Genomic DNA, 25206 nt, shown 5'->3' with positions numbered 1-25206 from the left:
TGTGTGTGTGTGTGTGTGTGTGTGTGTATATCTATTATAGTTTCTGAGTGTGACATGAGAAAGAACAGCAACAAAAAAAGGAAAAGAGATTATTTATACTGCTTACTAGATATGCAGAACACTACCGCAGATTTCACATCACAAATACCCCAAAAAAGTTCACCGTAAAACCGATTTGGTAAATAGTCATAATGGCATTTAAAACAAATGAAAACAGCTTGATTTGTGGGTGGCCAAGATGAGATTTAAATGCAAAGTAGTTGAAAGATTTCTCGACAAAAAAAAGGAAGAAGAATAAAAGTGATTGAGGAAAAAAAAGTCCATTCCTCTCTTGGGGGTCTTCTGAGATAAGAGGGCAGCAGAGATAAGGTGGGTTTCAAACGAGACAAACAGCATCACAAGCACATATTGCGATCACATCTCAAGTGGCAAGGAAAATAACCACAAGTATCCCACAGGGATTCAAATATTTACTCACTTGCACCAAATTTGAGCAGACGACTTATCGCCAATGTGTTGGCTGGTCGCGTTGAAAGTAGCTAATGCTGATAAGAGTTTGTTTTGGAAAAATAGCAATCAAGAGCTCTTCAGGTTGACTGCAGCCAAAAATCAGCCATCAGTAGAATCAGGATCTATTTTAGTACAAGAAGCCATGCAGCCACTCATGCACACAGCGCACACGCGGCAATAGTATTTCTCCTTCTGTAGTTTCGGTATCGTGTTGACGAATAAAGTGAAGAAATGAAATGAAAAGAGAGGCACATGGAGTTGGAAGCCTGTCATCACAGCTAAGCTAATTTTCGGTATGACTCATGCCTTTGGAATGGATGGAAACAGATTGTAATGAATTAAAACACTTAGTCAAAAGACAGACAATCCCCAAAATATCATGAAGATGAAATATATATTTCAGATTGAAATATATACGGCACTGTATACAAAGTACAAGAGGAGCCCTAGAGATATATATAAGCAGTATTTTATATATATATATATATATATATATATATAAAATATATATAAAATATATATAAGCCTATTCCAAGCTGTCTTCGGGCATTAGGGGGGGACACGCTGAACAGTTTGCCAGTCAATCGCAGGGCATACATAGACTAACAGCCATCTGCGCTCACATTCACACCTACGGACAATTTAGTGTGTTCCATTAACCTGCCACACATGTTTTTGAATGTGGGAGAAAACCGGAGTACCCGGAGAAAACCCACGCAGGCACGGGGGAGAACATGCAAACTCCACACAGGAGCCGGAATCGAACCCTGCACCTCTGCGCTGTGAGGGCGCCAAGCTAACCAATCGACCACCGGGCCGCCATAAATTTAATTTAATTTCTTTAAATATATTTTTCAAGAAAACATATGTTTAGCATTGCACTCAATCATTGTGCTCATTCAAACATCCGTTTGTGTTCACTGAGACCTAAGGAAAGATTCGTGTGTGGCACATGCACCGACGCTAAAGATGTCATTTTCTTGAACACATGACTAATATTCATCTTTTTGTATTTCTTGACTGCAGCTGTGGCCTCTGTTGACGGCAGTATGTATGACCGCCTCTGCAGATCACTGACATAGATGTAGTGCCAGATGTATGATAGATCTGAGTATTCAAAATTTTGTGGAGGGGTTAAGATATGCTTCTATTTAGAGTAGACGTTTAGGTTCGCTAGTGTTTACTTCTTCCATTCGTTTTTCCAGTCGTGGTTTACTCTACAGTAGAACCATTAAGGTTGAACACAGTCTGTTCTCAGACAGCTAATGTCTTGCACGTCAACATGCATGACGGCACTTCAAGGACTGAGACTCAGTCGAGCCAAATTTTCCCAGAAAAGCTGGAAAATTGGGATGTTTCCATCTCTATGGTCTTTTGTAGTCTTTTCTTCTTCTTGCTTCAAGTCTTGCTTACAAAGTTCTTCTCTGAAGCGGGAATCTAACATCTGAGACGTCTTCTGTCATTTCAGACCACAACTGCTCTCTTTCCTTTCCTCGCTTGATCCCAGACAGAGCTACTCATCCTCCTCCTTTAGGTATTTACAATGTGTGCTCTAGCTCGTGCTTCTTGTGACGCCGTCTTCAAGTACCTCAACTTTTAATGAACAATGAGACTCCATGCGTGAAGTCGCTTCGCTCAGTTTGAGTCGGGCGCCCGGCTCTGCTTAAAAGAGGAGTCGATGTCACACGCGCCCACTAGCACGACATTGACCCTTCGTGAGCCCAAATCCAGATTTGTTTAATTAAGTCTGGGGGCGCCGTGGTTGCCTTTTTAAGCAGTCATCTCGAAGGGCAAGCCGCACTGTTCTCAAACGGCAAGGGGTATCCTATTTGCTTTTGCTAATCCTCTTTTCCTGTCTTCTTTCCCTCATTTCCATGCCCGGTGGTGTTTTCCTCTCCCTTCCTGCTGTATTCTCCCCTCCTCCCCATTTCTCCACCCTTCTATCAGCTCCAGGCCTGTTGAACATAAGCTCTTACGTGAGCGACACCTCTGCCAAAATCAGCTGGACTGCCAGGGAGGAGCAGCAGGACTCGCAGCTTTACGTGGCTTATATGAACAACCGTAAGCTTCTTGCGACGGCTCCACAATGACACAAGTTTTTAGGTGACATTGATGCAGATGTCGTCCATCCAAAATAACGCTTCAACATTTTCTCCATGGCCATTGCCTCGAAATGGTACATGTTCTAAGTTAGATTTTTGGCATTCAGTGGAACCTCTTAAGATCGAACACAAGCCATGCTGCTTAGTTCATTTCAATGACGGCATTGTGGGGAGTTGGGTGGGGGGGGGGGCATTAATGGAAATACAAATGTTCAGTTCCAGGGTCAAACTGTCAAAAAACTTTGAACATTAACAGTGACACAAGTGTAAAATAAGTTAACCACTTTTACTAGTAGGAGGTAACACTGACATATTTGTGAATACCGTATTTTCCACACTATAAGGCACTTCGGAGTTTAAGGCGCACCTTCAATGAATGGCCTATTTTAAAATGGTTTTCATATATAGGGCACACCGCTTTATAAGGTGCATAGAATAGAAGCTACAATAGTGGCAGAGGTTGCATTATGTATCCACTAGATGGAGCTACGCTAAAGGGAATACAATACAATACGGCTTTATTTATATAGAGCAGTGGTTCTTAACCTGGGTTCGATCGAACCCTAGGGGTTCGGTGAATCAGTCTCAGGGGTTCGACGGAGCCTCTGCCATGGAGGTTAAGACACACCCAACTCAACATGTCAATTAGTTATGATACGCCCACTTGGCCATCACTGGCTGGTTCATTTTGTGCACAATTAAAAAAAATTATACTTCATACTAATTGTGTTAACTTTTTTTTCAGTTTTTAATAAATGTGTTTTTTATGAATTTGTAAAAAAAAAAATCATATTTTTATTTTTCACCAATGAAGGCTTCGGTGAATTCGTACTGGTTGGGTTCGGTACTCCTAACAAGGTTAAGAACCACTGATATAGAGCCTTCACAACCGCTGCAGCTGAAACAACGCGCTTTACAGAATATTTAAAATCCTACGTCCAAGAAATCTGAATAATGATCCATAAATAAGGCCCATCGGATTATAAGGTGCACTGTCGGCTTTTGAGAAGATTGAATGATTTTAGGTGCACCTTATAGTGTGGAAAATACGGTCATGGTAATTGATGCTGAGAAAAAAAAGAACAAAAAAACTCCTTCACCATGACAAGATAAGGTCGCAGAAACCTACTGGAGTTGTCTAATCTGAGATATCTCACGGGCGTTAAACTTTGGAGCTTCCACTCTTGCAGCATGTCTTTATATCCTGCTGGGATTACCATTTGAGACTCGCTGCTTGTGCACTTGTTGTGCTTGGCTTGTGTGTAGGTGATGGTAACTGGCGAATATCCAAGGCGGTAAATGCTTCCCAAAGCTTCCATGTGATTGACGGGCTCAATCCGGGGACGGTGTACACGGTGCGCCTCATGGCCAAGTCTTTGCTCGATAACGCTAGCATTTTCGAGGACGTTATCCAGACGCAAGTCACAGGTAAGAGGCGGCAAACATGTTGTGTCAAAGTCAGTAGCGCTTAGTGCCGCAAGTTGTCTGCACCCACTAAGGGACCACTGTCCACTCGAGCTCCCCCGGGAGCAATTAATAGTCATTGGAGCTTTTATTTATTTATTTATTATTTTTAATAGCAGAGTCTTTAGATTGGTATTTAAGTTTTAAAACCTATTTTTTTAATTTGATGTTTGTTTTTAAAACAAATTGTCACCTTATTTCCGCTTTATAATTATTTGTTAACTTTTAATGTAGATTTCGTTTATTACTTTTTTGGGTACATTTTCAGTGATTTGTTTTTTGCCCTTGTCTTGCTGTTGTTGTTGTTTTGTTTTTTTTTTTTAACCAAATATCATGAACCATATGACATTTTGAAAATACATGAGTAGTACCCTGTCTTAATTTTGCTACTTTTAGTAGGCCTTGATAATTCGGTATTCCACTGCTTGATCACGCTGAATATTGTGGAACTCAACCCCAGTCTCCTTCTGTCATGTAATTATTAAACTGTTGGAATTGATCACATTCATTATAATCCCGTCTTCATATTCACCAGTGAATGGTCAATAATCAATATTATTGGCAGAAATACAGGGCCCAATCATCAAATCACATTTTGCGTCAGGCCTCATGGAGCGGGTTGGAACAGTGTGATACTCACAGAGTGGAGCCAGCGTTTCCGCTGAAAGAAATCAGTTTCTTCTTCCCCGTCTTAAATCTGTGTTTTCATTTCAACGCGAACATTTACCGGCGACTATTGAAATGATTGTTTGTCATTGTCGGCAGGCGCAGCAGGACAACCAAGGAGCATATCTACCAAGGGCTGGTTCATCGGGACCATGTGTGCCGTGGCGCTCCTCACGCTCATTGTCCTCACCGTCTGCTTTATGCGGAGAAACCAAGGTGGCAAGTATGCAGGTACGCCGCCGCCTGGAAGACAAGACGTGGTCGCCATGGACAAAGGTCAGTTAGTCTTTCAACGGGGGTTTGCTTTCGGGTCTCCAGTGTCTTTTTTGGGAAGTCAACCAAAATATGGCTCTCTTGATTGACAAACGGACGTCATCATTCCCCTTTCTTTGGATGCAACATGCCGTCATTGATCACGTTTTTCGCCTTTGTTTTGGTTGACCTCCTGAAAGAGCGGGCCTCAACCCTGACACACCGAGCTCTTAGCATCATGCATGCATGTCCGTCCCGTGTTCGAGTAATATCCTATCAGGCCTGGCACCTTTGAATGAAGTGATCACGACATGCTTCAACTCAATTCTCTGTCCTGAGAATTTAGTAGGACATGCAGCACTACTTGCACAGTTTGAAAGTAAAAGAAGCTTGACGTTCCAACCTGTCCAGTAGTGGAACACAAATCCAGAATCTAAACAAGAACTGGGCGACGTGGGACAATGCAAAATGGCTCAGCATCAGCTGTTGCTCTGTTGTTTTCAGCCATTGATCTTTGAGCGTTTACAGTAGTTCTGAGAGTTTCCAGAATTGTATTGTTCACTCGTTTTTATCACACCCTGACCTCTGAATGCATCATTTATTTGAGTAAAGGCTTTCATCATCATAGAGGAACGTGGGAATGATTACTCGAAGCCCAAAAATATGGCTCATTGTTGAAAGCCGTACACTAAGGTAATGCTTGCCTGGTGTTTATTTGTTGTGTTGCTATCAACAACCGTCTCCTTTTTGCACACCAAAAAAATTTATTCTCTTATTCCTTCTGTGAAAAATAACAACAAATTCGAAAAATGATGGTCATATTCCTCAATCGCCTATCAACTTTCAGTCGTGTCACATGACACAATCTCTACACAACTCAACTGTATTTCTAGAGCACTTTAAAACAACCACCGCTGTATACAAAGTGCTGCACATGAAACAAAAATAAGTCACGCGACAACAAATTAATAACAAAGACAGTAGAAAGCACAAAAACAGTCAAACTAAAAATCGAGTCTCATGCTGAGTCGAAAGCCAAAGAATAATAATCTGTTTTAAGACGAATTTTAAAGATGGGCCAAATGTTCAGTGGGCGGCCATTCCAAAGAGAGGTACCGGCAACGGAAAAGGCTCGATACCCTCTGAACCTCTGCTTAGTTCTCGGCACCCCAAATAGTGTCTGGTCCATGGACCTGAGGAGTAGCTCAGAGAGGTAAGGTGGAGCGAGGCCATTTCAAGATTTGAAAACAAATAATAGGATCTTAAAAAGAGCTCTAAAATGTACAGGGAGCCATTGAAGGGATGCCAGAGTAGGAGTTTTTTGTGTGGGCATAGTACCAGTCAAAAGGTGAGCAGCAGCATTCTGGACCAACTGGAGACGCTGAATGGAGGATTGGCTGACTCCAAAGTAAAGTGCATTGCAGTAATCCACGATACATTGGAGTCAATATTTTCTGTAATCACGACAAATAGTTCATCCTCCTCATTAATGAGCACACTTTTGTCTCTTCTCTACCAAATCCAGTGCATAAGTGAGTTCCTACTAAACTTTCAGCAGAACAGGCTCTGACAAGCTAGCGACTGCATGTGAAAACTGTTTTGCATGCCTGTGTAAAGCGCCACTTCTGAATAAAAATCTTGTCAAGAGGGGATGAGGCGGTTTCGACTTCTCACCTGTGCGTGTGCACCCGCTGGGCCTCAGTGCTTCCCCCGAGCAGAGAGATACTCATTCTCCTCACACGTGCTTTATTTCCTCACAAGCTGTCTTCCCCCTTTGCAAACCAACTCAGCGTGGGTAGCTTTTGACAAGTATTGAAAAATTTCACAAGCACTTTTGGACCTCCCGTCTTTGCCCATCCAGTTCTTTATATGAAACCCTTTTTTCTGCTCCGTTAGATTTCAAGGCAAGAATAAAAAAAAAAAAAACTGTGGAAGAACAGAAGCTCTGTGTGCTCACACTTGAATTAATGTTTACACACGCCATTTGTAGTTTTACCCCCCAAAAGATTTTCACTCCTGTCTTTTGAAATCTAACGCTGGTATGCGCTCAAATGCTTTTGTGTGGATTTTTGATTATTTTTAGCTTGACTGTTGTGTGGGGCTTTACTCTTTTTGCAAGCCTTGCCTGGCAGTCAACGAACAAAATGTTGTCGAGGTGCAACGATTGACTGTTCGGCAACTCATCGGGCATCAAATTAATCTATTTAGGATCATTGATTAATTGTTGAGACACTTTGTTTAGTTTCGAATTGTACTAATGCTCAGAATTTCTGACTCTCCTTAGTAAATATTTTTCAGATTTCTGTGGCCCTCCATGAAAGCAGACTTATTCGCTTTGTGTTGTATCAAAATGAAACATTTGCAAGCATCTTCTTTAACTTTGGAAAACAACGAACATTTTTGCCCATTTTCTTACTTGAATTGATCATTCAGCATAATTAATTTGTCTGTGTGTTTCCTGTAGTTAATTTTAAATACTATCCTGTTTATTTAATTAAGTGATGGAAATTTAAAAAAAAAAAAAAAATCAAATTCGAGTGATCGGCAAAATAATTGACCGAGTAACCGATTATTAAAATAATTGATCGTTGCAGTCCCAAACTATTTTGTTGTTCTTTTGAGCTATCCTTCAATGGGCACGCACAAGAACCCTGAGGATTGTATGAAGTATTATTGCAGACGTGCAAAGTGTGGCTCCAATCAGTCCAGATCAAATAAAGCCATGTATAATAGCCAAAATGTCCCCCATTGTTTTGGCAGTGAAAGAGAAGGAAGACCTGCACCCTGATGAGGAGTCACAAGCGATGAATGATGACACCTTCTGTGAATACAGGTGAGCCGCAACATTTGATTTTTAAGCAAATGACCGATGAACATTTTGTGCAGAGCCGGCAAGCCCATTTGGCAATCAAGGCAAATGCCTCCACAGTAAAACAACTAAATTGAGAACAAAATAAATACATAAATAAATAATGAATTCACTTTTCCAATCGATAAGCTAAGATCGATTCAAACCTCCTCCCTAAGGGGACGGGGCGAATTAATTGACGTAACACCAGAGAACTTTGTGAACATGTGAAAATGACTGTCGCTCTTTTGGGACACAGGGAAGAAAAAAGGAAGAAAAGAGGAGGAAATTAAAGGAGAAAGAAACTGTTCAAGAGACCATCTTGAAATGAAGCATCAGTTGTACTCTGCAAGTCTTTAAGCACAGTGTACTATTAAGTTGATGGGCTATATTTTATTGCAAAGTGCGGTCCGAATGTGCACACGGGTAGAGTCATTTCGAGTGCAGGTAGAAAGGGATGTTTGCGACGTTGTGGGCATGAACACAGCCGACAAGCGTCCCAGCCAATGGAGGCGCCTCTCATTTTCTTTAAGAATCGGCACGCAAGATGTGCACAGTCTTTGACATTGCAGAAGCAGAAATAGACTCTATGTAAGAAAAAAAAATATCCTATATATTCAAGGCAATGGTAAAAACAATGCAATTTTATTTCGCAGATGAAGGGGCACAATATAATACCTCACCTGGTGGGCCACATCGGCCGGCTCTGATTGTGTGTGATGAAAAAGCTACACGGTGAACACACTTTCATTTTCTTTCACTTTCATTTTCTTTCTTCCCTATCCAAAAAGCAAACCTTCTGTTCTTGAGCTTTACGAGGACGAGCCTAGAAGACACTTTTCAACTTTCCGTCATGAAATCGGCTAGGTAATCACTCTGTAAAAACCAAACTAGTTGGACTAGTACCCAATAGACGTGTTGTGCTCCCTTTAGCCACATACAGAGCCTTTTTTTAATTGAGATGAGTATTCGCTTATGTGTAGTTTGTGTATTGCTTGTGGCATCAGTAGTTTATTGCATCGCTTTAGAATGTGCATGTATGTGTTTTTCCGCCTCTTGTCACCGATTTGTTTGCATTATTGTTGTCATCTGGTTCATGATTCACTCTTCCGTTTACGCCTTACTTTGGTAGAATTTTGTGACCCTATTCTTGTGGACGCTTAAAAGACTGCAAGTCAATGTGCTTTGTAAATTAAAGCTGAAGTAGATCTGCTTTCATAAACTTTCATATAAATGGTTCATCTACCCTCATTTTAATGCAAATGTAACCTGTAAAACCAAGACAGTGATGTGCCATAATAAATCTGATATTGGAATAGGCTCCGGCACCTCCCCCCTCGAAAGTCGCTGATGGTGTAGTGGTACACTCGACTGGCTTTTGTGCGGGCGGCGTGGGATCGGTTGCCACTTGGTGACGGCGTGGATGTTGTTGTGAATGTTTGTTCATATCAATGTGTGCCCTGCGACTGGCTGGCAATCAGTTCAAGGTATAGTTGGCCTTTCGAAGTCAGCTGAGATAGACTCCAGCCCCCCCCCCCCCCCCCGACGACCCTGTACAGGATAATCTGTGTCAAAAATGGCATGACAAATCTGATATTCGTTATTGTAATGCAGATTTCTTTACTTTGTTAGTAAATGCACGAGAAGAGGAGCATGAAAAAAAATAATCACAAGTGAAATCAGAATCACATTATTGAGGGGGAAAAAAAAGATAACAATTACGTTATTTTTCAAAATCATTCAGCCTTTGTTGTCACTACCAAAGCAACAATGCTAGTTTTGTTCGCTTTGATGTTTTTCATGCAAAGCGCGGTCTAACTGTGCGCCTGGGTGGAGTTTTCTTTCTTTTGGTATTTTTGTAGATACACGCAGTTAAAAAGTGATGTTTGCACCATTGTGGGGGGTGAACACAGAGACCGCCTTCCAACTGGTCTTTTGTGTCCGTTTGTGTAACTTCCACCACAATAGGTGTGTGTCAGCCAAGGAGAATAAAAGATGATAATAATAATAATAATAATAATAATAATAATAATGTTTTTAATTAAGTCATTTTGACAAATTTTCAGAGGGTTTAATGCATGCTGTTGTCATATTTACAGTGTGAACGAAATGTGATGACATCAACCAAACACATCTATGGAGCTCAGTAGCTGTCAACTGCACCTCGTTTCATATTCACCAAAATACTGTTACACCACCTGTGCCAGAACGTAGACCTGCCTTCAGCTGGTTTAAGGTTTAGTCTACTTTCAGCTACCAAATTGTTAGTTGCTCCAGAGGCCCAGCATGACAATGTATGGTCTGCCAAATTCCCAAACAAACATGCTTGCACCGGCATAAAAAATCAAGATGTGGCAGTTTTCATGCCTGAATGCACATGGTTAATCTAAGAAAACAGAGCCCCGAATGTCTTTGGCGGTGAGTGCATGTCCACTCTTTTGTGTCGGTCATTTCCCAAAACTGCAGCACCATCAATTCTACCATTTTCTGTGGCAGTCATCTATGTATATGCAAGTAGCAAGGCCGATAGACCGACAAAAAATATGAGAAAAGGGCACCAGATTAAACCAATCTCCTCTTTCAGCAGCAGAGACAGCACCATTTACTCGTCAATACGCAGCCCAGTGAAGCCACTTTATGTTTCAAAGCCACGGGGGAAGGGTCAGAGATTTTAACCCGCGCAGTCCACAGGCAGAAAAGGATCAATGAGTCATGCAGGCCTAAATCACATATTCAAGTACACAAGGCTTTCGCAGCAGCACTCTCTTTTTGACATGTGGGGCTAGAGATGGGTGGGCGTCGGGTTACCTTGGCCAGTGCGTTGGATGATATGGTAGTATTCAGCTTCGCATGGTAGCAAAGTTGAATTGGAGTTAAAAATGCTGGCAGCAGCCCACCTTAATGGACAAATACACCCTTTCATGGCCACTCATTGTCGATTGAAATTTTAACTTTTAAAATTTTTACTGCACATGTCAGTTTGTAATATAAGATGGAGATACTGTGTTTTCTGCACTATAAGGCGCTTCGGCTTATAAGGCGCACCTTTGATGAATGGCCTATTTTTAAACTGTTTGATATATATACTGCACACTTCATTATAAGGCGCATAAAATAGAAGCTACAATAGTGGCTCCGGTTGCGCTATGCATCCACTAGTTGGAGCTACGCTAAAGTGAATACAATACAATACAGTTTGATTGATATAGAGACTTCACAACCACTGCAACTGTAACAAAGCCATGAAAACTGGTCACAAACACGGACCTGAAACATAAATATAAAAATAAATTACAAAACAATAAAAAGCAAACGTTGTGAAGACAATTGATTCAGCAAAATGTCAAATAAATCTCGTGGGCTCACATCCACAAGTGGCAAAATATCCTTCGAAGTCTTGCTCGACTTTTCTTCCTTCGTTCAGTCAGTAGTTAACTCTTTGGTATTATCTCAATTTCATCATGGCTGTGCAGAGCTCGCAAAGAAGTTGTCTGTTTGAGTGTGTGTTGGCAAATGCATGTCAATTAGTGTCGGGCAGAACCCTTTTAGGTTACAATTGGTTCCTGCTAATAATCAGCACGAGATGGCATAGGAACTGTAACAGGGAAACAACTCAATGGAGAATATAAAGAGACTGGAACATCATATTTAAGGCGCATCGGATTATAGGGTGCACTTTTGGGAAAATTGAATACTTTTAGGTGCGCCTTATAGTGCAGAAAATACGGTAAATCTCTTCGTTACAAATTGGTTGGAAAAAAACCCCAACAATTTGTTGACTCCAGTGTCAGGTACATAAATAGTATATACACATTCCTCAACTTGCATTTTAGCATATCATCAAACACACAATGACTATTTCAACTCGGATTATGTTTTTGCGATGCCCAGGGGCGAAATGTGATGCATTGGATGTTGTTTAAAGATAAAATATGGCTGTTTTGGGTTAATTCGTGCTGTTGGGTTTTCGGCAGATCTAAACATTTATATAACATATTACCTGCAAGCTTCAGTGAATTAAATCAAAACCATTCTAACATATTTGAACGTTGTACACTCGCTCATACTACACACTCAACAAAAAACCGACATACTTGTACTTTAAGAACCCCCACCTCCTCCCCTACCCCCTCAATTTAAAGCAGTCCATCTGTGTCTCGAATGACCTTCTTTCCTCGAAATATACAAAGGAAAAGAATTACAGCGCATTTAACATGAACTTATAACACAATGGTTTAAATGACAGTACTCCTCTTTTGAGGGTTGCAGGGGGTCGGGAGGAGTTGGTTCTGTCTCATGCAAATTAGCCACTTCAATCACTGCGCTTCTGCACTGCTGCTTCACTCCCGAGTACATTTTTCGTTACCACAACGACCAAATCAGCATGTGAGTGGAGGGCAGTGCGCGAGGAAAAAAGCCAGCTCCCATAAAGACTGAATTCGATTTTCACTCGTGGAGGCAGCACTTCGTCCCCAAATCTCTGAATTATACTTGACAGTTTGTGTTGCTGATTCGTGCATACGGTGCATGCAGCAGACACCTCACCAATCATAATGCTCACCGTGCCCCTCGGTTGACAACTGTATTTGTGCCTTGCTATGTTTAGCATGCTTATATGTGCAAACCCTTAAGCTCTGCTTACCTTTTGGCTTTGGCATGATTGTGCTTCAATGTAGTCCGCCCGAACATGACAGATATTTCCCAAGCCGAGCTGCCAAGGCATGAGTGGTGAATTCTAACATCAGCATTCGGCAAAATTCAGAGCAAACACATTTTGCAGAACTGGACAGCGAGCAAAAGCTTCCTTGGTGGTTTAATTTCACACTTGTTGGGTTAACAGGCACCCCAAGGGACAACCACAAAGTAGAATGTACACACACGAGCAATTAAAAAGGCCATTTTCTATAACGTGTCCTCTTTACAACAGACATAAACTGTGTTCCTCCATAAGAAGGAAGCTTTTTAAGAAATACTGTAACTTTCTGAACTGTCATTGTTCATTGGTGTTTTTTTTTTTTTTTTGTCGGTTGCTATGCCGACAGAAAGGAGAATCAATTGAATCCCATTGTGCTCAAGATCACCGCTTGCTATTTTTGTGACAATGGTGTGTTTGTTTGCTCGCACACACAAGAAATCACCTAAAATAGCCCTTGCTGCCTTCTTCCATTCTGAACCTCGCCAGTCAAAATTGCACGCTGGCTGCCAATTGCTTTCCTGTGACGCTTGCCAGGACAATAATTCAACGGGAAGAAACGTGTTGTCTTGGGTGTCTTCAAACTGTTCATGCGCTGGAGCTCCGAGATGTGATAAGAAGGTTTCTCTGCAGCCCCAAAAGCAATTTGCGGCCACGAAAGTGAAGCCAGGCCGATCACTCTGACTCACTCACTGGTGTGCACACGCAGACGTGGCTCAAACACACACGTCAGACATTCTTTGCGTCTTGGTGCTTTCACCGGGATGTAGGTCATTGTATGATACCGACGACCGTTGAGCTGTCCCCGTGAAGCAATTTGGACCACAGTGGATTTGGACTCAGTCTGCTTGAGCCACCTCTGTTGCCAACAGGAAGTGTTCACTCGATGTAAAATCGGCACGTCTCGATTTTTGCATCGGGGCAAGTCTAATTTACGGTGTTTGGAAATCTGGCAGACCGCGTTGAATCATGTGAGGTGTTCCGACGGACCTAGGGTATTTTCTTTCACATGTCTGTGGCAGACTGGACACTTTGGTGACTGAAAGCAGACGAGACTTCTAACCAGGTCTCATTTGTAGCGCAGGTGCTGTAACGTGATTTTGGTGAATTTGCTCAAGGTTCAGGCAGTCTAATTCTGTGCTCCGTTGATATGTGTGGTGGATGTCATTGTATCCTATTCATAAATATGACAACAGCATGCATTGAACCCTCTGAATCATTGTAGAAATATTCATTGAACTTATCATTATTATCCATCATCCATCCATTTTCTGATCCGCTTTATCCTCTCAAAGGTTGCAGGGCGTGCTGGAGCCTTTTGCAGCCGTCTTCGGGCAGTAGACGGGGGACAACCAGAACCGGTTGCCAGCCAATCGCATAGCAAACAAAGACAAACAACCATTCGTGCTCACAATCACACCTAGAGACAATTTAAAGTGCCCTATCAACCTGCCATGCATGTTTTTGGAATGTGGGAGGAAACCGGAGTACCCGGAAAAAACCCACGCAGGCATGGGGAGAACATGCAAACTCCACACAGGAATGCCAGAGGTGGAATCGAACCCGGTACCTCAGCATTGTGAGGTCGACCACTCGGCCGCCGGGCCGCCTCATCTTTATTCTATATTTTTAAAACACCCCCCCTGCGAGCTTTGGCACAACATTGCGGGGAATAGGTTTCACACTTGAATTGAAGTTGAAGGTCTCCAAGTGCGCCATTCACAGCAGTGATCTGTGATGGCCCGAGCCAACTTTACATCATCCACAAGCGGAGGTCCGCTTGCAGTTCCTTATCGACGTAGTTTTTGCGGGCTTCAATCCTCCACAAGGACTCCAGTGAGTCTGTTTCCACTTCTACAATATCAAAGTCGATGTACATGTCTCCTGTGCTGACTTTAAAGGCAATGAGTGGAGCTGCTTCCTTTGGCCCGGGAAGCAATCGACTGTGTTGATTCGCACAACGGTGCTTTCTAACTGCGCCTGCCGACAAAAATACCAAAAGAAAGAAAAATCCATCCATGCGCGCAGTCGCATTGGGCACAAAAATAGGGCCCAATATTTTCTCATTTAAACGTTGTAGGATGACTGTTTACCACTTCAAAACAAGAGCTCCGTTGCGAAAGGAACTACGACAATATTGTTTATTCTGTACGACTCTAATGTTGGATCACATGGAGCAGTTGTTGCTTTCTTCATCTGAAAGAGTTGATGCTTTCTTTACTTGTTTACTTTGTTTACCCATCGAATGGCCACAAGCATTTGTGGAGGAGTTTGGCATTTGGCCTAAATAGGAACATAATAAAATCTGGCACAGATTCGACAAAAGTCTCATTCCACAATCGTTATTCACTCACATTAATGAAGCCAGGTGCAGGGGTTTTCCTTCCTTCACTCGGTGTAGAGATCAACAAAGTCCAGACACATGCAAGGTTGTAGCATCTCCGACAGTACTGGTCCGATATTAGATCATTCTGCTTTGGTGGTGTCATAGCAAAGAGAAAATTCGCCAATGACTAAAAAGTGTGATCAGGGGTTGACTTTGCAAGTTGGTGTCTGTTTTAAGGAATTTGACTCGCACCAAAGTGCCTGCAGATAAAAACACCCCTCGTTCAAAATGATGGTGGCCGACCTTTTTTCATAATGTGGACGATTTGAATATCAATATTTGTTCAACTCTGGTGTATTGCTGGAGGGAGTGTTGGGAATTCAGGGGAGGAGTGAGTGAGTCTGCTGCGATCTGTTTAGAATGCCTCTCATGCTTGGTTTCATGGAGCTGTTCTGACTGCCATCCCCCCAGAGTGCCCTTAGCCTGGCTATGATGTTGTTTTCCTGGCTTTAAAGTTGAATCCGGGCTTCACTTATGCCCTTTGAATCTCTGAAGGCAATAAGCCACCCACCGCTTTGCCACGTGTCCGGAGAGCTGACAAGTGGTAATTATGCTTCAGACCATTTCTCTTTAAGAGACGCGACTCTGTTGCTTTGCCCTGCTGTCCAGTGCGGGAACAGCAGGTGGTCATGGCTCGGGGTCTGCTTCCAGCCATGAAGGTGGGGGGGAATTCCATTTCTTCTTTTCCATTTACCTTCACCGAGTATCCTGATTTTTCTTTTATTTTTTTCCAGCAGTCTTAACTTCATTAAAATTGGGTTCATACAATCTTTACCAAAATGGCTGCTGGCCTCCCATTTGGTTGGTTAAGAAAAACACAGGAAGGCGATATTCTTGAGACCATTCCTTCAAGAGAGAAGCATCTACAAGAAGTGAAAACCGTGATCGGCTCCAGCTCACCCATGAACAGGATCAAAAGTAGATGGAAGGATAAATGAATCGCATTCCGAAGAAAAGGCCACGATGGAAAGTAGCCAGAGAGAATCTTTCTGTTTCCCATGTACTTGCAAAGCAAGCCGCTGTGGGTATGTTGCTAATTTCAGTTGTATGTTCGACATGTCAGAGAACGCTTACTGATTCCTTTGCTATCAAAAGACGTGAATTGTGAAAACACTTTGAAACTTCATTAAACCTGTGGATAAGGCGGCCAAAACTTCCTCTTGGACCTGATGTTTCTGTGCTGCCCTGGAACCAAGTCAGTGCAGGTCAATGGCCAGACAAAAGTAATTACTGTGGGCCTGGTGATGTGCCTCCACTCCATCATCCAGCTTCTTGTGAGAGGGGGGGGCCGCGGGAAAGCTTTGTTGCACAACCAGCTGAGGCCAACTTACCGAACATCCCGAAGGAGCTGCGACACAAAAGCATTGAGCCTCCCCCCACCCGCCTCCTTTTTTTTTTTTTTTTTTAATCAGCACATTGAAAGTCACTGTGGGCGGGCAACGGCGTCCGTGGCATTATACCGCTCTTCGATAACAGCCACTTATCTTCACCGTGCAACAATCATCAGCCAAAGGAGGTTTGATAAGAGTTGAAAATGTAGAGCGCATGTGGCCTGCATGGAAAAATGGCCTAATGAAATAGAATAGAAAAAGCAAAGATAAGATTGCTTATTAAAAGTCCACATGAAGGAGACCTTTGAAATCTTAAGGTGCGTCTTTGTGCTCAAAACGTGTTGGACAAAAGCGTCGCATTGTTGCGTGCCGCTATTGTTTCTATCAGTACTTGACTATTCTGTCATAGTGGTTGCTCTCCGTTTAGAAAGGTCTGTATGTCAAAAATGGAAGTTGTTTGGGTTAAAAAGATATGTGACAAAACACTCCACACTTGGCTTGTGGGCTCCCTCAAATTATAATCTTAAGGTGCGTCTTTGTGCTCAAAACGTGTTGAACAAAAGTGTCGCACTGTAGCGTGCCACTATTGTTTCTATCAGTACTTGACTATTCTGTCTTAGTGGTTGCTCTCCGTTTAAAAAGGGCTGTATGTAAAAAATGGAAGTTATTTGGGTTGAAAAGATGTGACAAAACACTCCACACTTGGCCTATGGGCTCCCTCAAATTAGACATACATATTTTAATTTCATCCATCCATTTTCTGATCTGCTCTATCCTCACAAGGGTCGCGGGGCGTGCCGTAGCCTATCCCAGTTGTCTTCAGGAGAAAACCCACGCAGGCCCGGGGAGAACATGCAAACTCCACACGGGAAGACCAGAGTTGAAATCGAACCTCTGCACTGTGAGGTCGACGCGCGAACCACCGGGCCGCCCTACTGTAATTGCAATCATAACAATTTAAGAATGCATTTGGTAAAATTTTCACTCGCGTAATTTTCAAATTCATCATTCCCACCAATGAGCACGGGGCTTCTTTTTGTATTACTGATTACACATTGTACTTAATTATTCAGATAATGTTGAACCTCATTATCAGCCTGATTTTTCTGCTCTCACGGAGGGTGCAATCTCACTGAATAAACGAAAAAAAAAATCGACGTGTTTTGCCTTTTCATCATTAGAGAACATGCAAACTCCACACGGGAAGACCAGAGTTGAAATCAAACCTCTGCACTGTGAGGTCGACGCGCGAACCACCGAGCCGCCCTACTTTAATTGCAATCATAACAATTTAAGAGTGCATTTGGTAAAATTTCCACTCGCGTAATTTTCAAATTCATCATTCCCACCAATGAGCACGGGGCTTCTTTTTGTATTACTGATTACACATTGTACTTAATTATTCAGATAATGTTGAACCTCATTATCAGCCTGATTTTTCTGCTCTCACGGAGGGTGCAATCTCACTGCATAAACGAAAAAAATAATTGACTTGTTTTGCCTTTTCATCATTCAATAAGGATTTGAGTCGCGCTTTTTAGGATCACAATCGCAATTTACGTGTTACGTGCTGAGGACAGGTTTAAATCCATCCCGCCTCCCCCCTCATCTTTCTCAAGCTCCTGCACCTCCCTTAAAGCCTCCCAAGGGAAGACACAACTCTGACTGATAAATAGCATCCACCTCTGCACTTTACTGCTTTGTGTTGCGAATACCAACTCAAAGGAGGCAGAGTGGTTTAGCGCATTAGAAAGCAGGACAGCGAGGGAGAAATATCCTGTTTTGAGGTGACCTCCCGTCTTGTCGAGAGACACCAGCGAAAGTTGGCCGGTTGCCTCGCTCTTAAATTGGCATCTAATCTCCTCGGTCCTGGTGTGCGCCCCTCGGGAATACCGGGAATGACAGGCTGTTTGTCTGGAATTGTCTATGCCCCCACCGCTCTCTGCCAGCCTCCTTCCTGATTCCTCTCCCTTTCTCAATCTCAGCCTTCAACACCAACCCTCCTCCCACACACGCGCTTACACACACACACACACACACACACACAGCACACACAAGCACACACACACACACACACACACACACACACACACACCTTCATTTTTTTTTTCCAGTGTTTGGAATGAGCTAGACTCTTGCAATTTCCATCACGGGCTCTAAAGAGATTTGAAATTGCCTTTGGTCATGGAGTCGAGGCAATTAGCAATTAGTGAAGTGATTGTAGCTGCCTCCCTCGTGCCATGCAGCCGCTGCATCTGCACCCCGCTCGCAACCCCGATGCGGTGAAACCGTAAGAACCGAGTCGGTGCGGCAGTTCCCGCGGCCAAACATTTGATAGTCTGTACGTGATTTGCTATTTCAGCGTTTCTGCTCGGTGCGACGTCGCGCGTTCGCTTATAGAGTCAGGAAGTCTCCACAGGCGTTATGCGCCGCCATGTCTTTGTATATGCATTGCACTACTGACCCTGGTCTGTTGTTGATGGCAGTGACAGTGATGAAAAGCCACTGAGGGGCAGCTCGTGTTCCCTGAATGGCGATGATGCGGTCGGGGACGGCGTCAGCAGAGACAGCCTGGTGGACTACGCTGACGGCGGAGGAGAATTCAGCGAGGACGGCTCCTTTATCGGGGAATATTCAGGACACAAACGAGGCGGATCTGTCACCGAGCCCAATGGATTCGGCCCTGTCAGTGCATAATGCCAAGCTTCCTTTTCAGATTTTACAAGAATTGCTCTGTGTGAGGGCTTTTGCAACGTTACATATAGCACGCATAGCTAAAATATGAACCGCTAGAAATGTCTTTTTTCAGAAATGTTGCCAAGAGACTGTAGAGACAAGTGTTGTACATACCGAAAGACAATGAACTGAATGATTGGATTGAGAATTTTATTACAATAATTAAAAAAAAAAGTTTTTTGTTTTTTTTCTACCTGTCAGTCACATTCTGTTGTTATACTGTGTTTACATGGTGTTCGGCATCAACGCATATACAAACAAACGCATTTACATTTAATACCATCATAGCCTGGCCCTACTTTATGGAAGGTTCAAATGATTTTTTTTGTCTTATGATTGTAAATTAAAAAAATACGATGAGTTGTGTAATCAGTGCGCATTTACATTTAATACCATCATAGCCTGGCCCTATTTTTTGGAAGGTTCAAATGATTTTTTTTTTGTCTTATGATTGTCAATTAAAAAAATACTATGAGTTGTGTAATCAGTAAATCAAATCAGCGATTTTCTATGCCACTGAGGTTTGCGAGTGAGTTGGAGCTTATACCGGCTGATTTTACACGAGAGGCGGGGTACACACCTGAACTGGTTGCCATCCAATCGCAGATCACCTACAGAATTGGCAGACGATCATTCCCAACCACATATCAGTCACCAATTTAGCCTTCAATTAATCTAATGTACGTGGGAGAAATTCAGAGTTCCAACAGAAAGTGCGAATGATGAAACATGTGAGATTTAAATGCATTACGCAATCGCAGGGCACTCGGACGAACAACCATCCACGCACACACACCGAGGGACAATTCAGAGTGTTCAACCAGCCTGCCATGCATGTTTTTGGAATGTGGGAGGAAACCAAAGTACCCGCAGAAAACCCACGCAGGCCCGGGGAGAGCATGCAAACTCCACACAGGGAGGCCGGAGCTGGAATTGAACCTGGTACCTCTGCACTGTGAGGCCGACGCGCTAACCACTGGTCCACCGGACTGCTCTTCTGAATCTTGTGAAGGGGAAAAAATATTGTGGAAACTAAGCAAAAGCTCTGCTACAACCCCGGTCACCTTTGCTGTAAAAGGCTTGGCTTTGCCTCAGCGGTTTGTCAGTCGCAACCAGAAACGCCACATCAACAACCCGGCCGCACCCCTTTGTCTGGAAACCCCACATCGATATTTAGACCTCTCTTTGCACTAAATTGTGTCTTGACATTGACCTGATCACACTGAGTCAATTTATTGCAGTTAGCACTGCTTTTAGCCTGGTTGCTTGGCAAAGGCAAGGGCCGAGCACAGGCTTTCGCTTAGCACATGCTAAAGAGATGCGGGGCGAGCCAGGAACAAAAACAAAGTAAAAATCATTTCAGATGAATTATTATGTTTTTCTTCCTTTTTTTATCTTGTGCGGTGATGTGCAAAATAAATTTAACAATACATAAGTTGAATTTCCCCTTGAGGGAATTAAGGAGTAAAATAAATGTAAACGAACAAAAAGTAGCGGTGCTGTATACACGGGGTTATCAATATTTGTGGTTTCAACAGTGTATTCATTCAGAAAAGAACTGCGTGTACGAATACACTCAGAACAACATTTTTTATGAATCAGAATCATCTTTATTGGCCAAGTATGTAGAACACACAAGGAATTTGTCTCCGGTAGTATACTCGTATCATCAATAACAAGCACCAACGATAAACAAGGACATGACAAATAAGTGTGGAAAGACATTCCGTAATGTAAGGGTACCGTTGTGCGTTAATATCACCCAATGACAGCTGTGAGACAATGTGCAAAGTACCGAGCAGAGCTAAAATGATCAGCGGTAGAATACAAGACTGCAACAGTTGTGCAGTCAGTGCAGATAAACGTTGCACCATTTTTAAGTGACCAGCAGCAGTATTTGTAGACACGTTTAAGAGTGCAATTGTACAGAAGTCCTTGAGCGCTTTAAAGTGTCTGGTGCTGTGGAATCTTGTGCTGTGGAGGATTTTTTTTTTTTTTTTAATTCTTGCTCCAACAGAACCAAACAAACGAACGAGTACCTTAAGCAACTGCTAAAGTAACTTTAGCCGAGAGTATTGTCTTGTTAAAACTTTGTTACGCTAATATCACACGAAGAGACTTTTTTTTTTCCAGGCAAAAAAAACCTTGGCATCGATCATTTTGAAACTGCACTTTTTCGAAATGTTGTTATTGGTTTACCAAGTGGACAATCTAAATTATGTTTTTAAAAAATAGCCAATTGTAAGCACCAAATAAGCGACACAATTGGGCGAAACCAAAGCGTGATCCTCCAAAGGGTCAAACATTCAAATCCAGAAATCCCATTCCCCCACCCCACCCACCATTGACCTCTCTTTAGTCCCGTCATGCATAATACATATTGCTCAAATATTAATCAAGGATATACTTTACATGATTCCAATGAAATAAGTGCTGAATATTTCATTGGCTTGAAGCTCCTTTTCTTTAGTTGTTGAGGACTTGAGAGTGTAACGAGAAAGAGATGAGAGAGAGAGAGAGAGAGAGAGAGAAAGAGAGAGAGAGAGATGCAAAATGAGGTCGAATTGTTGTTGTTGTTGTTTTGGGCCTATCGCGTGGTGATGGCAGATGATGCATATTTTGTTTTAAACTGACTAGATTAAACAAAACCTTATGGAGGAAGGTAGCAGTCAAATTGTTGTCAATCTTTACTGAGGCATCTCCCATGGCACCAATTACCGCAGAGCCTTCATTCTCAGGAACTATACATCGCCTTTTGATTCAAGGAGAACAACAACGCAAAAATACCCAACTAACAAAGATTGCGGATGATTGACTCCACAACCTCTCTGGCATACAAAGCATTCACATGACCTCCCTGATGAACTCTATTATTTGTGAATCATTCTTATTTAAACCTAAAAACGTTCTGAAACTAAACTTTACTCATTCAACCTATTTTTTCAGTCACAACTGTCCAGCGCAACACTTTTTCTGTTTTATTTTTGTGCTTGTCACTTGTTACTAGGCAAAGTATATAGGACACAATTGTTTAAAAAAAATTGCATCTTTACAGTCACACGTACGAGGTGCTTAAGGTGTCAGTTCAACCAACACACATGAATTAAATTACCGTATTTTCCTCACTATAAGGGGCTTTGGAGTATAAGGCGCATCTTCAATGAATGGCCTATTTTAATACTGTTTTCATATTTAGGGTGCACCGCAATATAAGGCGCACAGAATAGAAGTGCCTGCAGTTGCATTATGCATCCACTAGATGGTGCTGGGGCGGCCCGGTGATCCAGTGGTTAGCGCGTCAACCTCACAGTGCAGAGATACCGGGTTTGATTCCAGCTCCAGCCTCCAAGTGTGGAGTTTGCATGTTCTCCCCGTGCCTGCATGGGTTTTCTACGGGTCTTCCAGTTTCCTCTCATATTTCAAAAACATGCATGGCAGGCTGATTGAACACTATAAATTGTCCCTAGGTGTGAGTGTGAGCGCGGATGGATGCTCATCTCTGTATGCCCTGCGATTGGCTGGCAACCGGCCTACTGCCCGAAGACGGCTGGGATAGGTCCGACCCATTACAATACAGCTTTATTTATATTGAGCTTTCACAACCAATGAAGCTGTAACAAAGCGCTTTAAAATACTAAATCCAAGAAATCTGAATATTGATCTATATATAAGACGCATCGGATTTTAAGGCGCGCTTTCGGCTTTTGAGAAAACTGAATGCTTTTAGGTGCGTCTTAACAAATATCAACATTCATTTTATTCAGCCTGCAACATCTTCCGTGTTCATGTTGATAGGTTGTCCGTGTCCGATCAAACAGCCACTTAGCATCTGTATAGGTCTGTGTATAATCTGCTGATTCAAAAATATCTCAAGAACACCTAGTATGAAGCAGCCTGTGAAGCACTCACTGGCTCATGGCAAGATAAAGGTCATATATAGCGATAATCCCGGTATTGTCAGGGATGACGCCCTCATCCGTATCAAAATTGCTTTCTCTAAAACCCCAGAGCAACAACAACAATCCATTATGCCGGTCAAAGCTGCCATGAGGGTCACACAAAAGGGCCATTTTTTTATGTGAGGACATGCAGGTGACCTTTTCATAAGCCCTGGTTGGGAAACAGCTCGGGTCACAGTGTTAACATCAGTTTGATTGTTGCATGGTTGCATACGGTTAGGGTAGCATGGGGGCAGTCCTGGTTGCCCTCCTTTGGAGTAAAAAAAAAAACCTTTTGCGTTGTTCAATGTCTAAAAACTATGACTCATCATCATCAGCATCCCTACTCTTGTCCTCTTCAAAATAAAATACAATCAGGACGGTATTTAGGATTTTGTGGTGGTGATGATGGCTTTTCCACATAGGAGCGCACATTTCATGTCATAAAAATTCAAAACATTGCGCAGATCACATTTATATTTTCAGAGGTTGAAGTAGACATGAGGACGACTGTGCCTGTGAATTTTGGTAACGATTGGTCACCGTTTTCACACGCTAAGTGACAACAGAATGTGACAAAGCAATTCAGGAAGCAATCTTGCAACGCTTGCTTCCTTTTCAATGACGCAGTCCTTGCCCTTAAGTGATGGCCTTCATCAAGACTTTCCTAATTGCAGTCATAAAAAAACGCATTAAATCAAGACAGAGCTTTTTAGGGGGGTGAATTTTAGTGCCAACGTCGTTTTTACATCACACATCTATTACAAAAGTGCCAATGTTCCGCCCAATCAACGGTCCCATTAATTGATTGTATTTTTAATTTAATGTTGGCTTGTTTACAGCGCTAATGCCAGCTTAGTATTGGTAATGCTGTAATTTTGTTCAGGATGGAGAGTGTTCTCTGTGACCATTTACCACGACTCTTCACACTTTTCATCATCGCATGGCATTGTGAACGGCTTGTTTGAGAACTGAACTTGTGCACGTCAGTGAAGGGCGTGGCAAACTCCTCCATTTAAATGGGATTGAAGCAGCCACAAATCAAGGTTTTAAAAGACTTAAATTTGGCTTCATTAACACTTTCAGGGAGAGCGGTTACTACAATGGACAGCTTATCATCCCAGATAGCATTTGGCCCACATTCGGCATGAAGCTGGCACAGGTGGCATTGCGTTGGCTCTGGCATAAGGCATGTGGGCCAAACATGGCCCAGGAGTGGCAAAGGAGGCACTGGCTTGACTCTGGCTAACAAGATGTGGGCCAATTGTTGAGTGAAGTATGTGGCCCAGAAATCAATTTACAACTCTGGGCCATATATGGACAGCCAGTATTGTGCCACCCTTAAATGCAGTTTCAGTTTTTTTTTCCACACACAGCCTTGATTTACATCACAGACGTATGCGGAATTCTATTCATCTCACACACACACGCACACACACATTGGCACACACACACGCTCATGCTTGTGCATGCTCGCTCGTACCTACACACAAATTTAACATGGTCAAGTAAGATAATATTGAAGTCGACTGATGTCAGCGAAAGAAGGTACAAGTATTGAATTTGGGGGGGGGGGGGTTACTCGTACGTATTTTATTATCAGGTTACAGAGTCCATGAAAGGGTTAAAACAGATTCCATATTTGCTCTTTTACATCCAATGTGCTGATTGGAATGTGATGAAATACTGGATGGGTTCTGGGTTATGATTTTGGGTTGAGGTGTGGCACAAATAGTTGGACTCACCCCGGGCGCTGCCAATCAATGCCACGCCACCGGTTGCACGCACATTCACGCAAACCTATTGATCTTGGTTTAAATCAGATCAGCGCCTCTTTATCACTCAATTTGATCAGTGCAGATATTTAGGCCAAGTGCTTTAGAAATTGCCTGGTGGAAGGAAAATCGATAACACGTTCGCCCCAACACCCAAAGGCAAAAAGCGCTCATCGGCTTTAAATATTTCACCTCACACGTACGCACAAAGGCACCATCGGACTGTCCCGGGTGAAGAAGGTGGCGAGCGAGCGTCACACACATGAACATCTCATCCATAATGCGCACAGTTGGGTTCACCGAAAGGGTAAGTGTGTGTGACAGGTGTTTGCCAAGGTGCTCTTATATACAGTCAGTGAACGGCCGGGACGCAAAAGCCACATGATGAGGAGTCTCAGTTCATGTCACCACTCTGGCTTTTGAAATGGACCACCAAAAATCGAGTGAGAGAACGGCCTCAAGGACACACTTTCAACACTCTCGCGAGGAAACGGGGTAAAGGGTA

General features: G+C 42.7%; 1 protein-coding gene and 1 long non-coding RNA gene across 9 annotated transcripts in view; both read left to right on the top strand.

Moving 5' to 3' along the window:
* LOC109526629 (neural cell adhesion molecule L1-like protein) overlaps positions 1 to 19173 on the top strand; it is a 28652-nt gene extending 9479 nt beyond the window's left edge. Inside the window, exons 5-12 of one of the 8 annotated variants that reach the window (XM_019888029.1) lie at positions 1537 to 1557; positions 1979 to 2044; positions 2458 to 2571; positions 3879 to 4040; positions 4842 to 5018; positions 7755 to 7827; positions 8634 to 8709; positions 18739 to 18821. In XM_019888029.1, coding sequence (XP_019743588.1) covers positions 1537 to 1557; positions 1979 to 2044; positions 2458 to 2571; positions 3879 to 4040; positions 4842 to 5018; positions 7755 to 7827; positions 8634 to 8709 — 689 coding nt within the window. In that variant the 3' untranslated portion in view covers positions 18739 to 18821. Of the gene's footprint in view, positions 1 to 1536; positions 1558 to 1978; positions 2045 to 2457; positions 2572 to 3878; positions 4041 to 4841; positions 5019 to 7754; positions 7828 to 8633; positions 8710 to 18738 lie in introns of all 8 variants that reach the window. The other 7 variants (XM_019888026.1, XM_019888024.1, XM_019888025.1 and 4 more) reach the window with 7 other exon arrangements.
* Positions 14092 to 16916, top strand: LOC109526632 (uncharacterized). The gene is made up of 2 exons (XR_002170385.1): positions 14092 to 16569; positions 16781 to 16916. It is a non-coding gene; the product is annotated as an uncharacterized LOC109526632 (long non-coding RNA).
* Positions 19174 to 25206: the final 6033 nt, after the last annotated feature.

Source organism: Hippocampus comes, unplaced genomic scaffold (assembly GCF_001891065.2).
Source record: "Hippocampus comes isolate QL1 unplaced genomic scaffold, H_comes_QL1_v1.1 scaffold14, whole genome shotgun sequence".
NCBI classification, from domain to species: domain Eukaryota; kingdom Metazoa; phylum Chordata; class Actinopteri; order Syngnathiformes; family Syngnathidae; genus Hippocampus; species Hippocampus comes.
Note: the sequence above shows the minus strand (reverse complement) of the source record. Positions and strands in the feature narration are given on the sequence as shown.